At 39.0% G+C, this 23392-nt stretch overlaps 1 protein-coding gene across 7 annotated transcripts in view; it reads right to left on the bottom strand.

The window, feature by feature from the left end:
- Window positions 1–23392, bottom strand: part of SVIL (supervillin) — a 133021-nt gene that overhangs the window by 29055 nt on the left and 80574 nt on the right. For all 7 annotated transcript variants that reach the window (XM_077788770.1, XM_077788773.1, XM_077788766.1 and 4 more), the window contains 12 exons: window positions 19653–19736; window positions 16797–17681; window positions 16294–16464; window positions 15644–15678; window positions 14485–14546; window positions 13991–14130; window positions 13139–13234; window positions 11657–11909; window positions 10180–10203; window positions 8707–9160; window positions 6926–7145; window positions 1510–1639 (listed from right to left, as the gene is read on the bottom strand). In XM_077788770.1, the coding sequence (XP_077644896.1) occupies window positions 1510–1639; window positions 6926–7145; window positions 8707–9160; window positions 10180–10203; window positions 11657–11909; window positions 13139–13234; window positions 13991–14130; window positions 14485–14546; window positions 15644–15678; window positions 16294–16464; window positions 16797–17681; window positions 19653–19736 (2554 nt within the window). The remainder of the gene's footprint in view (window positions 1–1509; window positions 1640–6925; window positions 7146–8706; window positions 9161–10179; window positions 10204–11656; window positions 11910–13138; window positions 13235–13990; window positions 14131–14484; window positions 14547–15643; window positions 15679–16293; window positions 16465–16796; window positions 17682–19652; window positions 19737–23392) is intronic.

Here is a 23392-nt window from a genome sequence, read left to right as displayed (position 1 = left end):
TGTCTTTAGCTGGAGTACATTTGTTATCTGATCTCAACAGTTGTCATTTTGGAGGCTACCCTGTTAAAAATGTGACCACAATTTTGATTTCCTCCCTGGAACTATTTTTGCTTTAGGACGTCTTTCAAAGTAGCAGCTGGATTTTTGAACAAGTCCACAGGGCAAAACCAAAACAAACCCCACAAACCAAACTGCAAAAAATGAGCTTTATTCTTTTCTGTCCAGTTAACACAACTGATGACCCACATGTTCAGGCACAGATTTATCCTCAATAATGACAAACTGTGTCCTTACTTGTAATGCATTGATGGAACAGGAGACTTTTTGTTACTGTTTAAAAAAAACTGCATACTCTTTTATATACTATTTAATAGAAGTAAACAACTAAATAATTGGATCCAATGATTTCTGTCCCCACTAGCAAATTTTGTAACATAAATTTTATTTTCACCTGTCATCTGTGAAGTACTCCTACAGAAATTAAAGGCTTTTGAGAGCCTATTTCATTTGACTCAGAATAGAAACAAGTCTCCACTAGTCCTGTACTTTGAGCCAGGGGACAGTTAATTTTGAAGCAAATCTCCTATTCATCCTCACTTTCTGCATTTTGGTTTACACTGCTTACTGCACAGACTTTTGCATGAAACCAAGCCCTGAAGTGCAGTCCAAGATTCCCATGCAACACCACTTCTGCTAGAGGCAGTCAGGCCACAGGACCAGGCTAAATTTAGTCTGAAACAAAATTTCACTGAACCAAAACAAGCAGGTATGACACAGGTAGCAGATTCTCAGCGGTAATTATTCCAATTTGCAGATCCACTCTTGCTGAGCAACCTAATTTACTCATGTATAGACATAATCAGAGTGTGCTAACAATATGGATCTCCCTTTCCTCTACACCTTTCTACCCATCTCCCTCTCCATTCACTACTTGTTGTAAGACAGATAAAATCTTGGTCCTGCCACTTCTGGCTCTCCACAAACAGCAAAGATCATGCAAGATAACCAAAAGCCAAATGGCTCATGAATACTCTAGTACCTGCATTACCTCAGTGGCTCTAGGATCCCAAATTACTGGTCAAAACCCCAGTGTATGCACAGAGATAAGAGTGTGTTAGGAATGTGACATTTTTGCAAACTCACCCGTACATAAGAAAACATCGGAACTAAGTATTAAGACAATTTCAATGTGGGGACATGGAAGGGGCAGGAGAAAGGGCTTAAATCATTGTACCTGTACATGCTGCAGAAGCCTTACAGACCCACTTACTAATTCATTATCTTCTGATGTGAAGACACTGTTAACACCATTATACATCCCAGGACAGTGAAGACCTCCTCATTAAATAATCTCTCACATTGGGGGAATTGTTTTTTAAACAAGCCTGACAACAAGAGGAGTAGCAGGAGCTAGCAACTAATATTAAGCATGCCTGTCTACTTTTATGCATCTTCAAAAAGCAAAAGCATTTCAAGCAAGATGTTTTTCCCAAAAAGGGACAGAGTTACCTTCTTCAACAGCTGCTCAACTTCTTGCATCTGTGCACTACGATCAGCAACAGGCACTTTTGCATACTCCTGCTTTTTGCTGAGCCTGCTCTTCCAATCTTCTTCACCACTCTTCTTCAGCAATGCCAACCTATAAGGAAAAACATGCCAACAGGCAGCTTTAACACAGTCCTTTCCATAATCCTCAAAAGATAACTTTATTGTTTCACTAATGCTGCATTCAAGATAATCTGAAATAGGTTTTCTAGCATTACCTAAGTTATTTACATTTCACACACATATACAAAGCTCACAAACAAACACCAAACCTTATATTGTACATGTTGAATAGCAATCATCTCTAAAAACAGACATCCAGACCTGAGACAGACACTCCAGTTAATTTGTGTAATCAATGGAAATTGCCAATACAGTCAAGGGAGACCAAGGTACAATACAGATCGTCCTAAAGTAGATGTATAAAAAGGCCAGATTAATAACTGATTTTTTCCCCCTCCACTCTCTCACTAAGGCACAGAAATTTAGTAGCTTGGCTATGGATACTTATCCTGTAGATGTCCAAAGTTAAGAATATGTATCCTACCTGTGGTCTTCATTGTACTCATCAAAAAATGCTTTAAAAATTATTTTCTTTAAAGCCCAAGAAGAAAAGGTCTGTTCTGCAGGCACACACCAATTAGGTCTCTTCAGGCACATCAAAGGACAACTCTGCAGTTCCTGCTTTCATTACAGCTCCAGGGGCTGAGGTTACTTATCAAATTCCCTGGGATCAACTTTCTATCTCTTTGCTTTGCCCAGGCATTGTCATGACACAAATCAGCAGCACCAATGCACTAATAACCTGGTGCTAACTACCCTACAGCTGTGAAATCTATCAGCAACATCCAACTTGTTTAAAGAAGGTCTTATATTTAAAATATGGATTACCATTAATTTCAATAAGTGGGATATTTTCACAGCACTGTTTCCTAATCTTGAGCAAAATTCTGACTGGCTTCAGTGGGGACAACATGTAGATTTGTTTTGCTAGAATTATATTTGTCCATACAAATCCCTACTTTTGGGGATAGCGGAAGTCAGTCAGGAATATAAGTTCTATACAGGCATGATGATTCTTCAGTTTAATTTCTTTGGAAGTCAACATTTATATGAGTTTTCTACCCTTCATAAATCATTCTTACTAATCCATAAAACGTGTATCTGCAGCACTTTTGCAAACAGTTGCATTGATCTACTAAATAATTTTTTCTTTTAATTAAGTCTTATGACACACCTTTCTCAAATCTACAGCATTTCAGTAAGAATTATACAAACCCTTAACCCTATTAATATTTGAACAGGCTGAGTAGTTAAACTTATTCTGACCACAAGATATAATCGAAGTTCTTTTACAGAGATGTGATTACAGTCACCCTCACAGCAAATCTTGTCTGGAAACTCTGAGGAGAAGGAAAGGGTAGAACCAAGGAAATCTAGCCAGGAGCCAAGTTTCAGGCAGCTGCCTCCTGCAAAAATCCTGGGGGTGCAGCCATGCTACTGACCTATTTGGGGATGATCAGTCCAGCCTAAGGCAGTCACTTGAGAAAAACTAAGAATGCAGAAAACAGTAAATCTACAGAATACAACGGCAGTAAGAATGTTAGTATCCAAGAAAGCAGTTATTTCTTCTCTTCCTGCCCAGGCAGGCAGTGCTGGCAGGCTTCATGTTGCCTGGTTGCTTCATACCTCACAGCACAGGATGAGTAGGGGTGAGAAGGACTCAGAATAAGGAGCTGAGGTCATGGTCATTGTTTGCAGAAAGGACAGAAGATTTCACTGCCCAGAACTAATCTTCTGGAGTGCGTCCATGCATGTGTAAAACTGTGGAGGAGACCAAGATGGGACTGAATTGCCACCATGCAAAGAGTTATCTTCAGTAGCTGTGTTCTCTCAAGTCAGTTTTGCTCAGAAATGATCTGTGATAATTGAAGCTGGAAGGCATATTGGTCAGCTTTAGTCTAAGCTGGGTTTGTTTTTAAAAATGTTTACAGCTACTCAGCATAGCAGGCAGGGGAAAAAAAGTGGTGTTTTTTGTTTTTTTTTTAAGCTAACATTATCGCAGGATATCTACTCTAGACCTTTGATCCAAACAGCCTGCTTGATCAGAGAGAGAAAAATCTATAATTCTAAGAATACTTCAGTGTCTTTGGAGATTTTGTTTTCTTCTCTGCCATAAGGATGGTTTCATAGTAGCCCTCCATTCTTCACTGGTATGTGTAATGAAACAACTGACTCCTACAAGTGAGAACACACATTTGCCTGTTTTGAGCAATGAAATCACCATTAAAAATAAACATGTATGGCCTGTATGCCAATAAAAACTTCACTGCTGTGTAAAACCTAAAGCCATGCATTTCTTTTGAACACTGGAAGTGGCAATAAAGTCAGACTGCCCTGACTCAGCAACAACTGAATGGGGGACACCTTTTCGTATGAATAAAGATGCAAGAACTACTGAATTGGTTCCTAAAAGTAAGCCCACCAGCTCAGCAGTACAGAACAGCTGATTCTTTGGAAAGTCTTAGAAAATAAGGTGAATATTAGACCTAATCCTTAGATTTGTTTATGGCCTGCTGCTTACTAGTTTCACTGAATACCTCTAGTTTTCTGCTTTTTATAAATAATGAACAATCATCCATTAGTCACTTTCACAGTTTAGACATACTGCTTTTACCTCCAAAAGTTCATTTTCCAATATGAAGAAAATAAGTTCTACTCTTTTCTTGAAAGAAAAAGCTTTTAGTGTATCTGCCATCCTTGACAGCTTGTTCTGCATCCTTCTTTCACCTGCTACTGAGATAGACTGTGTGACATCAAGACAGAATGATCCTCATCCCAGAGGTGTCAGGGTGGCCTCAAAGCAAAAGCTTTCAGAGCTGAAGACAAAATGCTGGATAGTGAATACTGAAGGGAAACAGAAGTGAGATCTGAACAATGGTTTTGCCTAAACAAAAAGAGTTGCATGAAAGGCCTTGACAAAAATCCTGGCAGAAAATGTCCAAAATGACACATCTTTCTTCTGAGGCAATATTTTAATATCTTAGTTGTTAGTTGTCTCCTTGAGCTAGAATAAACTGCACATAGGCTTGGTTTTCACATGTTCTCCTTTGGCTGCACTTGACTGGTTCTTTTTGGATAAATCATAAATCCTGGAGGGCAATATGAGATATGTAACTACAGAAAGGAAGTTGATTGTTAAAAGAGTGCATAAATTCAATATAGTGGGAACCAGACTGTGAAAGAAAGTGCTGCTCAGGCATCCATACATCAAAAAAGGTTGAAAACTATGTTTAGGCTATGTTTAGGCTAGATTTTTCCTGAGAAAGTGAGAATGATGGTAATAGGTTAACCAGAAATTAATCAGATGCAGCTTTTTAAAATGGTGATCATGGCATGCAGCTGACTTCTACAGTGGAGCTGACAGGATGGCCTTTGGTCTCAATAAAAGCACAGAGACAGAAGAAGAGAGTATAGGTGTCTTTCCTCCTTAAAAAAACCCATTATTTTCATTCTTCTATATAATATAGGCAATTCTGAAAATGCCAGCCATACATCCACTCTACGAGGATAGTATTATTTCAGTGAAGCAAGTCTTTGTGGAAAATCACTTTCATCCAGACCAGCAATCATGCATCCTGCCCAAATACTATTTCATGTGTGGAAAAGTTGTTCTTCCATAAGGTGAAAGAATGTCTGACACAGCCAGAAAAATCCACTGGATGGGAAGATGAAGTTAGTAAATGTAAAAGGAAAAAGAAATCCAAGTGTAATAGTTAATCTTTAGCAGAAATGTTCTTTGATGTTTATGAATACTTGGCATGAACTGCAGCCAAGAAAAGAAACAGTGGTTGTAGTCTTTTAATTCTGGGACAAGAAGGAGACTACTGTGGTATTTTGGAAGGCTAAAACATTTTGATACGAGCTCAGTCATTTACAGATGTTTGTGGAATCAGGGTATACAAACAAGACAGAAGGTATTTTCTTTTGTCAGCTCTGGGACTGAGTAGACAGTCTCAGATTCCTAATAAAAGCAGTTCCTGATTGTGTGACTGACAGGCTTCAGTTGCTGAAGAGTTCAACTCAGCTGGGGCATTAAAGTTAGGACTGAAACAGCTATTAAAATTTGTCTCTTCCTTCCAACCTCTTTTTCTCCACCAGGATCAGGGATGGTAGATCATTTACCACCTATAATCCAGAAGTTGCTGGTCTTAAACCTCATCTGCCAAGACAATTGACTTATTTAGAGGAGGGGGATGGGGAGGGGGATGAAAGTTGCTTTAAACAAAACAACAGTAAACTGAAAAGGGTTAAGTACAGCCTTCAAAAAGGGCACTAGGACTGCACAGCTGCTGCAGCTGCCCCTGCATCTCCTTGCTTAAAGGGGTTGATAGGGAGTGAGGATACTCTGTAAATGAGAATGACTCACATACCTCCTAGAAACACATGAATTTGAGAAACAAATTTTGGAATTATGTTTAAAAGAAAAGAAAATAGATTCAGATTGCCTAATATCACACTCCCCTCATTAAGTGAGGGAATACTTTTACACAATGAAAGTTTAATCAGGCAGCTATTTTCATTTATTGGTTCTGCTCTCATGCAGAAAAACTGAAACAAAGATAGGCCAAATAATTGTAATTCACTCACTGGACTGCTACCAGTTTGGGACTGAGTTTATACTCTCAAAGTTTTAACTAAGTTAGGAAAACCTTTTCAAGTACTATAGCAGCTATTGGCACTTCAATCCTGAACTCCCACTCTCTGCCCAAGTGCAGGACATAACATTTTGCCTCAGATCAGAGTGCTCTTGGGTTGGAAAAAGTATTTCTAGTACTCTTATAAACCTGTCCAACTTACTATCCTTTTTAAATCCCTACAGGAAGTTCTAAGAAGTCAAAATGGCAACCAAGTACTTCTGAAGTAGTGGGGGAATATCAGAGAGAGTCTATCTGTGACTCCTTCTAGTCAGCTTATACTCCTGTAGACCAACAAGAAATGGTTATTAAAATAAATCAGAATCACATTACACCTGTTGTATAACTGAAAGCAGAACCTGGAGAAGTAGATTGAGTATATAAGTGTAATTAGAACATGTACATTTTTCAGGTTTAATTTTCTGAAATATTAACTGATTATTCAGGTGGCTCTTTCAAAATCAGGTTTTTATGTTCTCTTGAATGATAATTCTCATTCACCAGCATCTGCTTTATAAGCATGTCAGGCAGATTAGCTGCATGTTTCTGCTGTTAGTAATAATAAAGCCTAATAATCACTACTTAGCTTTTTTAGAAACAGTTTTAAAGCTTCTTTTTATATCATCATCAATATAATAACTGTTTTTATAGGGATCATTAAAAAAAGAAAGAAATTTAAGTACCTTTCCTTAATTGACATAGTTTTGCTGGAATTATCAAGGACATCCTCAGCTGTTTGTGCTTTGCTCTCTCCCATGGAAAACATCTCACAGGAATTCTTATAAAATTTGCCTTCCAATTGTTCAGAGAGCTCCTGCAGTCTACAGGATGCTGCAGCTGCAGTTTGTGAAACTGTCCTCATGGCTGATGTGCTGGTGAGTTCAGAAGAAAGCTCAGCGTGGTCTGCCCATTCAAAAGAGAAGTGCTGAATTAGTTCTATTCTCAAAGACACTTTACATTACTAACACTGAAGAAGCAAATCTGTATTTTAAACATTCACATCACATACTATTCTAACAGGGAGAAACTTCTGGCTGAGCTAGAGCACAAAGATCAATTGTGCAGCATTACTTGCTGCAGGGACTAGCCATTTGTGACTGATGTTCACATGAAGCCACAGAACATCATGTTCATGTTCAACACACAGGTCTGAACTCCACATGGGTGAGGCACAACCTGCTGCTTCCCTCATCACACCTACAGGAAAACGAACAGATGAAAGTAACAGGGAACAAAGACCAGGGGAAGAGAAGCAGACAAAAGTTAAACAAGAAAATTAAATATTTGGTAAAGCAGTTTAATGCTTGAGTAGCATACCAGGACATTTAATAGCTTAATAGAGGTATTATTTTCTAGGAGGGTGTTGGGGGCTCTTTTGGGTTTGTTTTTCCAAGCTGCAATTAAACCACAGGAAAAAACTGCCCTGAAGAAAGATAAATGCACTACTACAGCTATCCTTAAAGAAATATAAGTGATCTTCATTTTTCTTTTTGAAAAGTTATAAGCACAACACCCCTCTGATATATGACTGCTCTTATTACATTCCAGTGTCCAATTCCCCTGCAGTCATCAAAGGCCAATTGGACAGAATGGATACTGCTTTAGAGGAATACAGGCAGAACTGTATCTTTCTATGCCTGTGTGAAAACCATTAAGTTCAAAATAAATTAACTTCACAAGATGAACACAAAAATGCTTTTAGTGCTACGGGGTAGTGCGATCCTGTCACCCATGCCAATAAAAAAGGAAAGGAATAAAACATCCTTCTAAATTCAGGACAATAGGATTTATGAAATTACATAAATCACTGTTTATTTCCAAAGTACTTTATTTAAAGATGGGCAAGTTTATTTTTTAAGTTTAAATTATGCCATGCATATAAAAATGTAATTGCTTTGAGAATTTCCTGGTTTGTATTTCATCACCACATCAAAGAGAAAATAATACTAGTTTTGGAAAATTAATTATCTGAAAATTATCCACTCCTAGTTATGTATGCACATATGTAGGTAATTCATAACTCTATATGCACAATAAGACAAAAAATAAAGGCAGATAATTGACTCAGAGCAGCAAGTTTAGTTTGTTCTAGATTTTGGAGGGTAGGGGCAAGGGCAAAACCAGAAAGAATATATCTTAGCTTCAGCAGGTAATACCACTTCTTTCAAAGTAAATAAATCTGAATAAAACTGAGCCATCTTTAAAGACTGAAAAATTTAAGGAATAATAAAAAAAACCCCTCTATTTGTAAAACTTAACACTTGACAGATACTTCTGTATTTCTAAGCAGTGTTAGAAAAAGGAAATGTAACCAGTCTTGATAAAGCTTGAAACACCATTTGCTGAATGAGACCACATCAACAGCAAGCAATTACCAGACCTCTTTGCCAAGTCTTGCTTTTCATAACACTTTCCAAATCCACCTTTTCTTCAAAGGCCTGGCCTTTTTTGTCTTCCCATTTACCTTGCATGGCAGTATCGATTTCCTTCTGTTCCAGAGGCTGAAAAAGTGCTTGTGAACCAAACAGTTCCAAGCTGCCCTTCCTGAGGAAGCTGTATGTTGTCTCTTTATGGTGATCTCCTGTTTTTTCAGGAACGGGATGTGTGGTTTCATCCTCAAAGGAGCTGTACTTTTTAATTTCATTAGCTTCATGGGCTAGAAACCTCTTTCTTTCTTCTTCCTGTTTCTTTGATGCTGTTCTGCTTTCTAGTGCTTCCATTGAGGGCTGCCACTGCTCTGACTTGTGTGTGTGTTTTCCTGACGAGTCCAAGCTTTCTGCTGCAGGGTGGAACCTCGCGGCAGCGCTGCCTCTCCCGGGCAGGTCCCCGAACAACGGAGCAAGGGCAGAGGCCATGGCTGAAATTGATGTTGCAACTGCAGATGACAGGGGAGCGATCTTTCCACTTTCATTCTGTACCTATGAAGGGGAAAAAAACAAACAAACAAAAAAATCCAAAGAAGCCAAATAGGACTTACAAGCTGTAAAATTATCAATTCCAAAAACCAGCCTTATCACAACAGTTCATCCAAGGTATGCTTCATGTAAATATTGTGCTCTACCAGTACAGACTAGAACAGGTAAGGAAAGCAACAATGCCTTTGTTATTTGTCTGCAGATGGGTTATTCCACCCAAGGTAAAAACAACTGCATGTGAACAGCAAGACCTTTAGTAACAAGGGGCGTGTGTGGAACATGCAACCTGACATCGTGTCAGGGCTCAGGACCTGCAGCAGTGTGGGAAGGAATTAGTTCAGGTTCCAGATGCCGGCTGACATGCCATGTGCCCAGGCTAATCATCTCTGCATCTCAGCAGGACTCATTAGCTTTGGCACAGCTCTGCTCTTACACAGCTCTGCAGCTCCCAGCTATGGTGACCACTCAGTGCCAGGGAGAGACAGTTCCGTGCTGTCCTAACCCAGGGCAGACATTCCTGATGCTCTCTCCACATAAATCACCTTCACGAAGAACTTCTTCAAATATAAACATTGGCTGTCATGAGCAAAGTATTTGAGCCTAAGAAGCACATTAAAAATACTTCCAAATGTATTCTGCCAGTCCCCATGGTGGAACAATTCTCTACTCTTCTAACATAATAATTTTGTGAAATTTTCCTAGATGCAGTTAAGATGCATTTTTTTTCTGAGCTTTCCTTTATCTTCTCCAAAGAACACAAAAGCTATGAAACAGAGTGACAAACATGCCTCATACACATCTAGTGAAGGTTTTTTTTTTGTTTTCTTAAACTGCATAGCTAGTGAACAGTGTGCAAAAGGACAAAAAAGATCACACCAGTAGGAGGAAATCAGCTCAGAACCTAAAATGTGCATGCAGATTCCACAAAGCACAGACAACAGTCATTCATTAAGCAAACTGGAAGGCAGAGCAAAGAATATGTTAGCTCAAAGATTCCAAAGCAAGATTAAGAAAATAGTTACCAGTTTATTTTTTTTCCATTGCATCTATCAGAATTAGAAATTTAAAGGAGATCAGAAAAGTGAATTCAGTTTTACCTACAAGATATTTCCATTTTCAAATATTCATTTTAGGAATATAACCTCTAGTTATCTATTTTGATAGCTCTCTTTTGCTTCTTCCTAGATAAACCATACCTGCATCTCAAAACCCCCCAACACACCAATGAACTGTTCACTGTAGAAAGTATTTTTGAAAATACACTCCCATTGAGCTTGCTTCAGAGTCAACTCTTAGATTTCATTTGCTAGGTTCACAAAGATGACACAACATGCTTCCTCTGATTTTCCTTGCTTGCTCTCTAAGTCTGATAAAGTAACATGACTCTCACTTTTTCCCCATCTGCTTCAGCCCTTTTCCATTCACTGGCCCCCAAACAAGTTAGTGACACAATCACTAAAGAGCCAAACTGTGGCAGTGATTGGCACGTGAGAAGTGAATGGAAAAAGGACTATGTAAGGTCTGGAAATCTTGCTTAAATAAATCTGCAAGCATTTATTACTACTTCATGTGCAACCGAAGTAGCCATAAAGTACAATTGTAATCTGTACAGCTTTGCACCAATATGTTTAGAGAAATCCTGCTTTCTCACTATCCTGTTATAAAATATGGAAAATGAATAATCATAAATGAAGCATATAGAAAGAAAATGGTAGGAACTTTCTAATATTCAGATTTATCCAAATACATAGAAATATGACATGCACAGGAGTTGTGCTTCACTGTTAAAGTGATTTTTTTCAAAGCTGTGATGCAAAGGGATTGCTGTTTCTGCTATTGTGAAGAGATCTAAAAGACCACTTCTGGGCCACTTTATGCTGAGGCTTTACTAAAAAGACATTCCTTTGCAGTTCCAATTAGATGAAGTATTCCAGAACAGGAAGCCAAATTTCACTGCACATTAAATAATTTCTCTTTGACTTCCTGAATTTCAAAAGTATTCTGCTTTTAGGGAAAAAATACAGATAAAAATCAATGCCTCCTCCCAGAGGAAAATGACAGACTATGTCCTTACTAATAATGAAAATATATTGTGCTTTCAGGAAAGAGCCTGAAAATTGCACATAACAAAACTCCAGAATGCCCTGAAAATACACCTAAAGCAAAATGATGTGTGTCTCAGTTTTTCAGCCTTTTGAACAGGAATTTACTTTTAGACAACATGTAATATTCTAGTGGAAGTGACACACACTGTGAAAGGTACAACTTGCACTAGGCAGGAAGTTACTCTCAAATTACTTAAAAAAAAAAAAAAAAGAAAACCATATCAAAAAATTTGAACACTTCAGGGAATGTTCAATGTCAGAAGACAGCCTCCTGACAAACGTTTTCCTCTGTGTGTAGCTCAGAGTAAAGGAAAGGCCAGCCTTTATGGTATCTTACATTGAAGCTTTTTTTCACCAATAAAAAGAAATGCAAAAGAGCTATGATGGCACTTACCTGCTCAACTTCTCCAAGAGTGACTGGCTGAGTCTGGTAACGAGCATTCATTCTCCTGTGCCTCAGATCTCCCCGATTCCTTGTGGAGATGGCCCTGGACACTGGTTGAGACAGTTTGTTAAACAAAGCCATCTTTTCTGCCAAGCTTAAGGTGGAAGAATCTGGTTCCTCAGACTGATCTTGCCCCATCGCCTCTTTGGCTGCTCTTATCTCCTCTTTAGCTAAAATTTTTTGGTGTGCTGATGCCTGCAAGCTGAAGAAGCAGAACTGGAAATCAGTTTTGGAGAAGCAATTGTGCAGTTTTAAAATCTCAACCTGATAGAAGCAGAAGATCTGCACGTGAAGCACAATAGCCAATGTAATGTAGCAGCCTAAGTGGGTATGCAGTGGTTCAACATTGGCATGATAAATGCTAATTCAACAGTCGAAGATTTAAAAAAAATGTTACATTTTCATTCATGAATTCACTTGATTAGGACACAACATTTTTTACGAGGGAACTCAAGATTGAAGAGAGATTTTACAGACAATCTCTTTATACAGAGCACAGAGCTATGGAGAGACATTTAAGATGCTTTCAAGGTCCTACAGTGCAATTTATATAAAGTTCAATTTTATTGAAAGCAATTTGTGGACCATATATGACAAAAGACATTTAAAAGACAGACTTAAACTCCAAGTTTGTGCTGCTTTTTAGTTAGAATAAATTGCAATGACTCTTCTAATCTGAAGTGGAATGGAATTCAGACTTTTGTTTTGAATGATCTGGGATAAATCAATAACAAAAATTAGTTTTGAAACACAGTCCATTGATTTTGAAGATTGACCAATGCTGAAGGCAGACATATTCATTCATAAAAGCTGTAACTGCATTTGTCTCTACAATAAAGTATTTTATTCACCTTTACTATAAAATATTTTATCATTCAACTTCTTTCACATTTATGGAATTAGTAGTATTCTCTAATTATTTTTTTTCTGCCATGGCCTCTGCTAAAATTCTCTCATTCAGAACAATATTCTGCAACTTTACCTATAGGTGGTGCAATTTCTTATATTTTCTTTAATTTTGCAAGCTAAAAAAATACATGTAGAGACAGACAAAGGACATGTACTGCTTGTGAAATCAAGCACTCAGCTGTGCTATTTTCATCTCAGGATGACATTACCATACAAAAAAATTACAAGAGCAAAAAGAATCCTGCTAGATTTGCTCACATGCATGTTAATTTCTTTCAGAAAAAGAATATGCTTCTACAACAGGTTAAGTGTGGTTAGAAGGGTCCTGAAAACAGACGCTTGACAAAAAAAAAAGCTGCATTGCTTTATCATGCAAACATAAATGAAGGTGATGAATGTTTTAAATATTCTTGAAACAAGTATTCACTTGACACATTGAAAAGGCATTCAAGACTTTAAAGATGCATCTGCTATTGAGGAATCTTGTGCTCCATGTAACATGCATGTTTACCCCCCCAGTACCTGGTAGGTTGTACAGTGCTCTTAACTACAGTGGGACTAGGTACTCTTGTCACTACTGTGTGGGTATTCACAGAACGTGAAGCAGGGGTAGTTTCACTTTAAAGAATTGCCAAGGAGGGAAAAGTCACAGGGAGAGAGAAGAAAAAAGCATTAAGAAAAGCAATACATTAAGTGTTAACTACAGAAAAGACCAAACCAAAACAAAACGGAAAAAAACCAAACAGCAATCATTTTTAATTAACTGAGTTATCTGCTGTGACATTTGCAAAATAATTCCAAATACTTTGAAAGTAAATAAAAACCTAGAGGAACAAACAGGCTGTCTCTTGAAGTTATTCTTAACCCATAAAGTAAGTTAAGAGCTGAACATTAGGTGAACATCCATTCAATTCACTGTTGCTTAATTTCCCTCCCAAAATGATTTTCCCTTTTTCAGGAAAACATCACGATATATGAGTACAGTGCAAGAAAAGCATTTCCAAAAAGTACCTTTGAGATTTCAGGGTGTTAAAAGTTTTCCCCAATACATATACATTTCATAAGAAATTGTGCAGAGTTCCCTCAGCTCTAACTATCTTATTCATTTGGGTTATGAAACAATGCTATGATTAATCTCGTTTACCTAATCCACAGGTTCCTAAACTTCCTGCCAAATTACAGTTCATACAAGTTATGCTTTACTAGTCCCTCTGCATTTGAAAAGGAATTTCAATATAGTTTCCCCTGTGGTTCTCAAGGCCCTTAGCAATAAATGTTTTCCTCGCTGCAAAGTTACAAGCGCCAGAGATATGGAGCTTATTCCCAGACTGGAAAGCAGGAGGCAGAGGCAGAGCCAAGGCATGCAGCACTTACGTGGCTGCAATGACCACCTCCTCGCTGGTGATGGGCTGTGTGTGAGACCTGTCCTGCAAGCGCCGCAGCCTTCTCTCCACTGCTGAACTTCTTGTAGGTGGTTTGGGAATATTTTTCATTTCAAATGATTTTTCCATTTCCTAATGGGACATATGTCATAATTAAAACCATGGAAGAAAAGTTCTGAAACAATACTTTATTCTTAGCTTCCTTGCATGCACAGCAGTGAAGTTCCCAAATGCCCATATCTAAATTAGAAGCAAGATGCAACCACACAGTATGCAACATGGAGTTAAAACTAACTACACACTTCTCTCTAAATGACATTCTTAAAACAGGCAATAGGTCTACTGTGTAGGTAGGGAATGAAGTAAAAAACAAAAGTTATGTAGCTTGAACTTGGTTAACTGCATTATACTTTATTCTAATGCACTTTGGGTTCCTGTATTTGAAATGTTTAATTCAACCTCCTGTTCAGAAAATGCAATACTCACTCTAAAAAGGAGTCTCTTTGCAGCTACACTTAGTTTGGCTCGGTCATCCAATTTTTCTTCATCTACACAAAGAGGAAAAAAAAGGACGCTGAACATAATAAATCAATCTCATATTAAGAGTAATATTTTTTTTAATATGAATGATTACAAGCCAGCAAATAAGCTGGCTGTTTCTCACATTAAACAAAAAACTTATTGTGAACCCAGCTGTGTAAACTTTACGTGTTTTTACATGAATTGCATCAAATGAGCAATACAGTCTGACATGTAGTCTGACATGATTTGCAAACAAAAGACTTGTCTTCAAGACAGTTCAAGTAATTTCAAACTATCTAAACAACATCTGATGATTAATCAAACTTATTGCATCAGTCTATGAAAACACATGGACTAAGAAAATAAAGACTGTCTTAAGGGTGAGTGAAGAGTACTGAACATCTATCTTGTACTAGCTGGCCATTCTGATTACCTTGTGTCCCCATTTCTCAGAGGCTAAATTGGTATCCTCAGGAGCTGAAATCAGCATCCTCCAGATACACGAGCCAGCATCTCAGAGCTGCAAGGAATATCAGCTTTCAAATAGCATAAGGCATTAGATCTAAATATAGCTACTCATGAGATTACCTACTTAATTTGTGCCAGACTTGCCAAGGGTGACAGAGGGAAACAGAAGCAAGATGGCAGACTGAATTCTGTAATTTAATAACCTGCAGTTGCAACTTCCTTAGCCAAAAAACATGTTAGTAACATCAGTTTCACATTATACTAAAGGCTTTGTTACTAAAGGCTTTGTTTAAATTATAAGTCCTAGACCAGTGATTAAAACTGACCAATGATTAATTTTTTCCCAACAACTATCTTATTTATTGTCTAAATTAGGATAAAATCCAACCCCAACTATATTGAAAAGTTTCAAGCCATTCTCCACTTGACTCCCATTTGAAGTTGGTATCCACAGACAGACTTTTGGAATGGAAATGAGTTTGAAATCAACTCTGTAGCAGATGTGGCCCAAGGAAATGAGGTATCTCAACTATATATCATAGGTAAAGATATTTTCAAGTGGATTTTGTTTGCATTATCAAACAGTTCTTCAGTTACAACAAAATAAAACACATCAGATCCCATTTCTTCCTTGGAAAACAGTACAGCAACATACCGTCAGCAGTTGGTATTTCTGCATACAAAATTGACCTAGTGAAAAATTATCAAACAGAGAAGAGTTAGCTGGAAACAAGACATCAGAAATTAAATTCAAATTCAGTCTGAAGTAGCAGGACCTCAAAGTCTTAAGAGTGGGAGAAATTATCTCTTTTTCAAGTTTCAGCAGTGTCCACTTGGGAACATCCTTTAATAAAGCATAAATGCAAGCAATTGCAGCCAAACTTAAATACAGTCAAGCAAAATGATTTCTAGTTCACCTTGTAATAGAAAACAAAAGTCTATTATTTGCTACCAACTTTTTAACATAAAATAGGTATCTTTGGTGGTTTACAAAGAGAGTAAATGATAAAGCAGAGTAGATGGAAAGGAAATCCTTTATATAAAGCTAAAAGTATTTAACATTCCAACCAGACAACTTTATGATGATTCATTGTTTACTATTTCAAATGGAAGGAACTTGCAACAAATTGGTTTTGTTGGGGGAGGGGTTTGGGTTTCATTTTGTAAGAAGCTACAACAAATTGTTTTTAAAGACAAACAATAACCTTGCAAAACGTTTATTCTAATATGTGAACAAATCTTTTTCCAACCTTGTTAATATCCACCTGCACCAGAATGCTACACATAAGCTTTGTACATGCCTACCTATCTGTCTCCTTTCGTTCTGCTGATGTTATAGGTTGAGTTTTAAATCTCTCAGAAGTCTTTCTATTTTCACCAGGAGTAAAATAGCGCCTTGCCTTTCGTGGCCCTCTTTCACGGTCCCCATTGGCAGACACAGTACTACCTGCTGCTGACATCTCAAACCGAGAGTCCCTTTCAAATTGCACGACAGAGAGCACATAGGAAAGAAAATAGGAGAGAGAAGTAAAACATAGATGTAAGCATCTCAACAACTCCCCAGAGATCACTCTGCATGCTCCTCCGGTTCCATGCGCAGACGAATACATTCCAGCTACCCCACATCACAACTCGCATTAGCAAGCAGAAGCACAAAAGCAGGATTCAAACCATCTCAGCCTCCAGTACACACTGGTGAGAGCTAAGCTGTGTGCTTTAAGTGCCGAAAGACAACTGCTGTTGAGTGGGTGTAATTTTGCCAAGGACGTGCAAGTTTCACACGAAAATACGAGTGAAATGTCACCTACAGTTCCGTTTTCTTGTTGGCATTAGCAGACTCCAGAAAGACATTACGGAGCTGGGCAACAGAGACTTTTGTGTCAACCATGCCAATCTCACCATTTGGTGGATTTGCTTCCATGCTCTCCTTACTTTTAAAAGGTTCTAACTTAGTAGTCACAGTATAGTCAGACATGGAGCGAGTCAGGACCTTATGCTTTGTTGACACTTTCCAAACGGGAGCCTTTGCCTTGTCAGGCTGCAATAGAGATCCGCTCTGTATGTACATAACAGCTTCACTCCTTTCTACGTTCTCAGGGGTCTTAAACTGCTGCTCAGGGGCCTGCCTCTTATTGCATTCCAACTCCCTCTGAACTTCTGAGTTAACTTTCGGCTTGCTTGCAAAGGAAGAACTCCCCACAGGGGTCTCCAATTCTCCTTCGCCAAAGAGGCCTTCGTGGTTCTTCCCTTGCTTGCGAATCTCAGATGGCAGAATGGGCCTTCTGCCTTTGGAAGCCTGTTCACCCTCCAAGGAATCTTCTTCAGCAGGTTTTGCTCCATAACCAGGTGCTTCCTTCTTTTCACTCTCAGATGCAGCGGCTGCTGAGGACTTTGCTCCGAGGCTGACGTTGTCCGTCGGGAGGAGGCTGCCAGCAGGGCTGTTTGCTGGTTCTTCTGCTGCCATCAGCTGAGCTGTGTGAGCAATGCCAGCAGGCTGAATATAGCCATGGATTGGCTGGCGCACGGAACTGATGGGCTGATTTATAACCCTATCAAAGGCAGACGTTTCTGTCTGAAGAGGCATGTAGTGGGCTGGCACTGGATGGGATTTTCTCTGAGATACTGTGTCTGTGACAAGTTCAGGGCTTCCACGAGCACTTTCCTCTTTCACCAATTTCTCTCTAACTTTTACTCTTTAAGAAAGAAAAAGGATTAAAGCTGTGAACAGCAATACCCAATCTGGAAAGGAACACAGACACCTACTGTGGGTACAGACAGCAACATTACAGTGAAATAAAAACCAATACATGAAAAAAATAAAGCAATCTTATGATGCAACCCCTTCCTCCCCCCAAGTCTTAGCAGTACACTGCTCAAAAACAGTCAAGTGATTCACGGGCCATGGACATGCATGACTCCTGAGAAGGTAACTGCAAGCTCTGGGAACATAGAGCATGTTCTCATAAGATCACAAGTATGTTTACCAAACAGCACATACCCATAGTCTCAAACAAACAAGATGATTAAAACTGCTTTTTATATTATCAGAGTGTTGGGTTCAGCCTGAAATTGCAGCTGTGTATGCAGTCAGATATTTGAAGATGTCTAAAACACTGGGAAGCTTACATCGTACCAAGACGATGTGCTGGGGAAAGGGATGAAAAAAACATGTTCTCTCCACCTAGCCCATCAGACATTTTGCCAGAGACTGGTTTACTTGTGGTTTTGTATATCATTTAAGACATCTGAAAAATCACATGTAGTGTAACCTGTTTCAGGAAGTGAATAAAAACATTGAAAGGGCAAGTCCTAAACCCAAAAGCAAAACTATGGCATGGCTGTTGCTCTTCAGAGAGCTTGCAGGGAAAAAGGGATTTAAAAACTTAAACAGGCATTCTGTTTTAAAATGTTTCATTACATTCTAACATGCCAAACTTGCAAAAAAACACTTGTTCCCAAAAGTTACCTTACTTCAGTGTGTTTTCTAGAAACACCTCTGGACTTGTGCAACATCCATGCAAAACAGAATTTTATTTAACCTTTCTAATTGGAATACAGCGGCACAGTGGGAGGCAAGCACGTGCAGCTGGGGGCAGCCTTCGCTCTGGGGCTATTGCTGCAGGTAAAGCTCTCCAGCACTTTCACAATCCTGCTAGGCTCAGACAGCTAACAGGGCTGCAGATAATGCACACAGTATTAAAAATGAAAGCCCTGTACTTCCTCTCCTCCCAAATGGGAATGAAAAAATAATTTTAGTTTTGAGGAAAGAGAGAGAGTCAAGCTAGCAAACTACTGTTCGAAAGTAAGTAATCCAGCTCAAAGTATGTGCAATTCCAGGCTTGCTACCAACAGACATTTTGGAGTTTAGATTATTAAGAAAAAAAGTAAGATTCAGGGGAAAAAAAGGCAAATTATCTAAGTGAATAATTCAGGATATTCGAAGTTATTTGAAACACCACTCTTTCTAATATTTTGGTGCTTCTTACCTCTGACGATTGATGCACTTGTGAGGGGAAAGCTGCTTAAGCACATAAATTGTGTTAAATCTGAAGAAGTATTCTTTGAACTACATGTACCAAGCATTCTCCAGAACATCCACACCGATGTTAGTACTGGGTTATAGGAATTACTTTAATCAGGAACATGAAAAACAGTCTTCCTGCAATGCTTTTCATGGTGGGCTCACTGTATATGTTACCAAACCAGGAGAAAGCAGCTGCCTGTAGCTTTGATCAAGATTATGTTTTACTGTTCCATGTAATTTTTTTTACTTCTCTTGTACCATCTCCTTTGGAAGTCAAGGAGGTACTTGTAGGGAATGCTGAGATGGAATGGTGTACAATATAAAAATACGCTGGTTTGCAGAGCAGAAAATGAGATAAAATAAGAAGTTATAAAATCTAGTGGAAGCCAGAATGATAGCAGCTGTGGAAGAAGCTTGGGGAATTTTTACTTCTTCATCATAATACCAATTATTTCTAAGTTAGAATAAAAGCAGATGCTTCAGAAAAGTTTCAACATTTATTCTCAAAAAAAAAAAATCCACTTTCTTACTTGCTGCTGTTAAAGGAAAATTAAGGGCAAATGTTAAACATAGATAGTAAAAGGAAAGAAAGGGGGGTTTGTAGTCTGATTGTTAGCCACACAGCTATGTTTTATGATACCTGGAGGGCCAGCTGATAAGTGAAGGTGTGTCCCCTTCCGAATCTTTCTGAAGAAACCATTCAGGTTTTGCTTTCCCTGCACTACTACAGAAAACAGAACTTCAGGTAATTTCTAAGATCTCAACACATGCTCCCATTATTTTTCCCAATCTCCCTTCCCCACTCCTTTTTATTTTTGACTCCTCAGTTGCAGAGGACGGTTCTAGAAAACAAAAGCAATGCACACTAATCCAATTCAAAGGTGATAAACTGGGGAAGAAATTATTATATAATCCCACAAACATATACAAAGTATGCTAAGTGGTAAAGATTCTGCAGTGGTAATTTACCAAGTACACATTGTCCAAAAATTGAGAAGTGTAAGCAACTACACAACCTTATTTTTGAATTTGCCATTGTGGGTCAGTTTGTGCAAGGACATCTGAAAAAGTTGTTGTCCTTTAATTTATGATTTAGACTGGTAAAGACTGCTGCAACCAAAACAAAGGAGCAATAGGAATTTAATGAAGTGAAAAATTCACATGGCTACATCATATTTCCTAAGAAATTCTCAGGAGCATCTGGAATCCCTCTGTCCTCTTGTAACCCTGCATCACAAAGCTTCAAAAACGCCCACTTGCTTAGCACAAGTCAAAGACTGTGTCACTGGGTGATTTGGAAAAGTAAAAACTTAAGGAAAAAAGTGACCCCTAATGTAATCTTGCCTTGACTTTATTCTGTTCAGATTTTAGATTTGAAAGCATAGAAATAAAGAAGAGCTTTTAAAAGCCTTGCAGCAGTGCAAGAAAGGGAGTTTGCAAGCTTTCTACAGAAAGTTTCTCAAATACTTTCCTAATGCTCACCTTCACCTACAATCCCCCAGCAAGAGTAAAACACATCAAGTACTTTTAACCTTGCTAGCACAGCCTGTCCTGCCACATTAACATTGACAAACTCAGTCCCCAGAGGTGACAAGCATCCAGGATGCTTTCCATTACTTTTAGCTACATCTGAAAGAACATCTCCATTGGAGAAAAGCCATTTGGGATAAAAACCCCAAATTAATCTCCAGGTCATATACTTCAATTTTTCTTAGCCACTCTTTTATGAAAAATACATGGGAAAGGTCAAATCAACAACTGTTCTGGAGATAACAGTGCATTTGATGCAAGTAAGTTTAAATTTTGGAACTCACCTATTGTTGTCACTGAATCCAAATCTATCTTAGAGCAGCAAACACCAACTATTGAAACACCTTCTGTTTTTCCAAATGTTTTGAATCCCTAACGGAACTGACCAAATAGGAGGCAAAACCTTTTCACAGAAGCTGACTAGAAGCAGCTAGCTGGAATTGTTTTGAAGCACAGGAACTTCCTTCTCTCTTAATGTGTACTTTGGCACATTTTTATAGTGGGCACGGCCCAAGCAGCAATTATTTGTACTTGATCATTCATCCTTTGAAGAGTGCAATCAGAAGAACGCAAGCCACGTTTTGAATTTAATCAGCCATTTCAGGAGCCCAATGCAGGCAATGTCAGATGATACCCTCTCAGTGATGGGTAACTGGATTAATTATTAAATCTTAGTACTGAAGCACAAAAACTTTCATATATATTCCAAAGCGAGCTGCATTTATTTTGCAATTTAAACTCAGGAAATTTAAATTTAACAAAACTAATTTTATAGCCTGTATATAATGTGGAAGTGATTTCAGAACAGCAGCCAGCTGAAAAACTGGAGTTAGCCTTTTTTGCTCTTTGCAAATGGCTTTATAGGAGACCACCACAGAGTAACTTTAAATGGACTGCACGGACACAATTACTTTTTACCACTCAGAATCAGGGACAAGAGTTTCAGAGAGGTTATTCTTACATCTCTGAATATCGTACCAGGGAGTGCACACTGACACTGAAAGTGTCAGGGGGATTAAAGAATGGGCTCTTTGCAACATGGCTTTTAAAATACCAGCTATTGCCTACATGTGTATCCAAACAAGAGACCAAATCCTAGATTTAAACTCTGGCTGCTCTAAGCACTACATCACATCTTAGTGGGTGCAGATGGTTTCTTTCAGAAGACAGACAGCAATTAGGGGAAATTTGTTTTATGCAAATACTGACGCAAGCCGATCCAGAAAAAAATATTAAATTAGAAATAATACAGTCAGTAATTTGTATTATATTTTTACTTACTCACAAAATCACAGAATAGTTTGAGTTGGATGGGACCTTTAAAGGTCATTTAGTCCAATCACTCTGCAATGAGCAGAGACACTTCAACTATGTCAGGTTGCTCAGGGTCCCACTCAACATCACCCTGAATGCTTCCAAGGGTGGGGCATCTACCTTCTCTCTGGACAACTTGTGCCAGTGTTCTACAAGCCTTCTTGTAAAAGTTTCTTCCTTATATCTAGTATCAATCTACCCCTGTTTTAGTTCAAAACCATTCCTCCTTGTGCTATCAGAAAAGAGTAATGTCCCCGTTAAAAAGTCTATCCCAATCTCATAATCACCTCCTCCAGCACTGAAAGGCTGAAATCAGATGTCCTTGGAGCCTTCTCTTTTCCAAGCTGAACAACCCCAGCTCTCTCAGCCTTTCCTCATATGAAAGGTGCTTCATCTCTCTGATTATTTTTGTGGCTCTCCCCTGGACTTGTTCTAACAGTCTGAGTCTTTCCTGCGCTGAGGATTACAGATACAGTATTCCAGGTGGGATCTCAAGAGAGTGAAGCAGAGGGGAAGAATCACCTCTCTCAACCTGCTGACCAAGTTCCTTTTGATGTTTAGCTTTCTGGGCTGCTGATGCACATTGCCAGCCCCTCATCCACCAGTTCCCCAAAGTTCTTCTTGGCAGAGCTGTTCTCAGTCTCTTCAACCCCCAGCCTCTACTGGTACTACCGGGGTTTGCCCCAGCCCAGGTGCAAGACTTTGCACTTGGCCTTACCATGAGACTTCTCAAGTCCCTCATGAGACTTCTCAAGCTTGTCCATGTCCCTCTGGGTGACTATCCCATCCTTCAGGAGTGTCAACCAAACCACTTGTCTTGGTGTCATCTGCAAAATTGCTGAGGGTGCACTCAACCCCCTTGTGTCATTGAGGAAGACATGAAATAACCCTGGTGCCCATACAGACCCCTTAAGGGACACCACTTGCTACTGATGTCCATCAGGACTCTGAGCTGTTGACCACTACTCCCTGGATGCAGTGGTCCAAACAATTCCTCATCTACTGAACAATCGATCCACAGCTCTTCTATTTGGAGAGAAAGATGCTGTGAGGGATTGTGTAGAAGGCCTTGCAGGAGCAGACAGTGACATCTGTAGCCTTTTCTTTGCCCACTTATGTAGTCAGTCAACCATAGAAGGCCTGTCCTTCAAGGCAGGCCTTGCCTTGAAGCTGTGCTGGCCATCTCGAATCACCTCCCTCTCCTCCATGTACCTTAGCACAGTTTCTGAGAGGATCTGTTCCATGATCTTCCCAGGCACAGAGGTGAGGCTGACAGGGCAGTAGTTTCCAGTATCCTCCTTTCTACACTTTTTAAAGATGGGTGCAATGTTTCCCTTTTTCCAGTCACTTGGGACTTCACCTGACTGCTCAGATATCATGGAGATATATCAGCCAATTCCCTCAACACTCCAGGATAAATCTAATTGGGTCCTGTAGCCTTATTTTTGTTCAGTTTCCTCAGGCAGTCAGGAACATGATTTTTTTTCTTATAGTGGGAGGGACTTTGCTTCCCCAGTCACCACCCTGCTGTCCACC

Source organism: Lonchura striata, chromosome 1 (assembly GCF_046129695.1).
Source record: "Lonchura striata isolate bLonStr1 chromosome 1, bLonStr1.mat, whole genome shotgun sequence".
NCBI classification, from domain to species: domain Eukaryota; kingdom Metazoa; phylum Chordata; class Aves; order Passeriformes; family Estrildidae; genus Lonchura; species Lonchura striata.
This window is presented reverse-complemented; position numbering and strand designations above follow the sequence as displayed.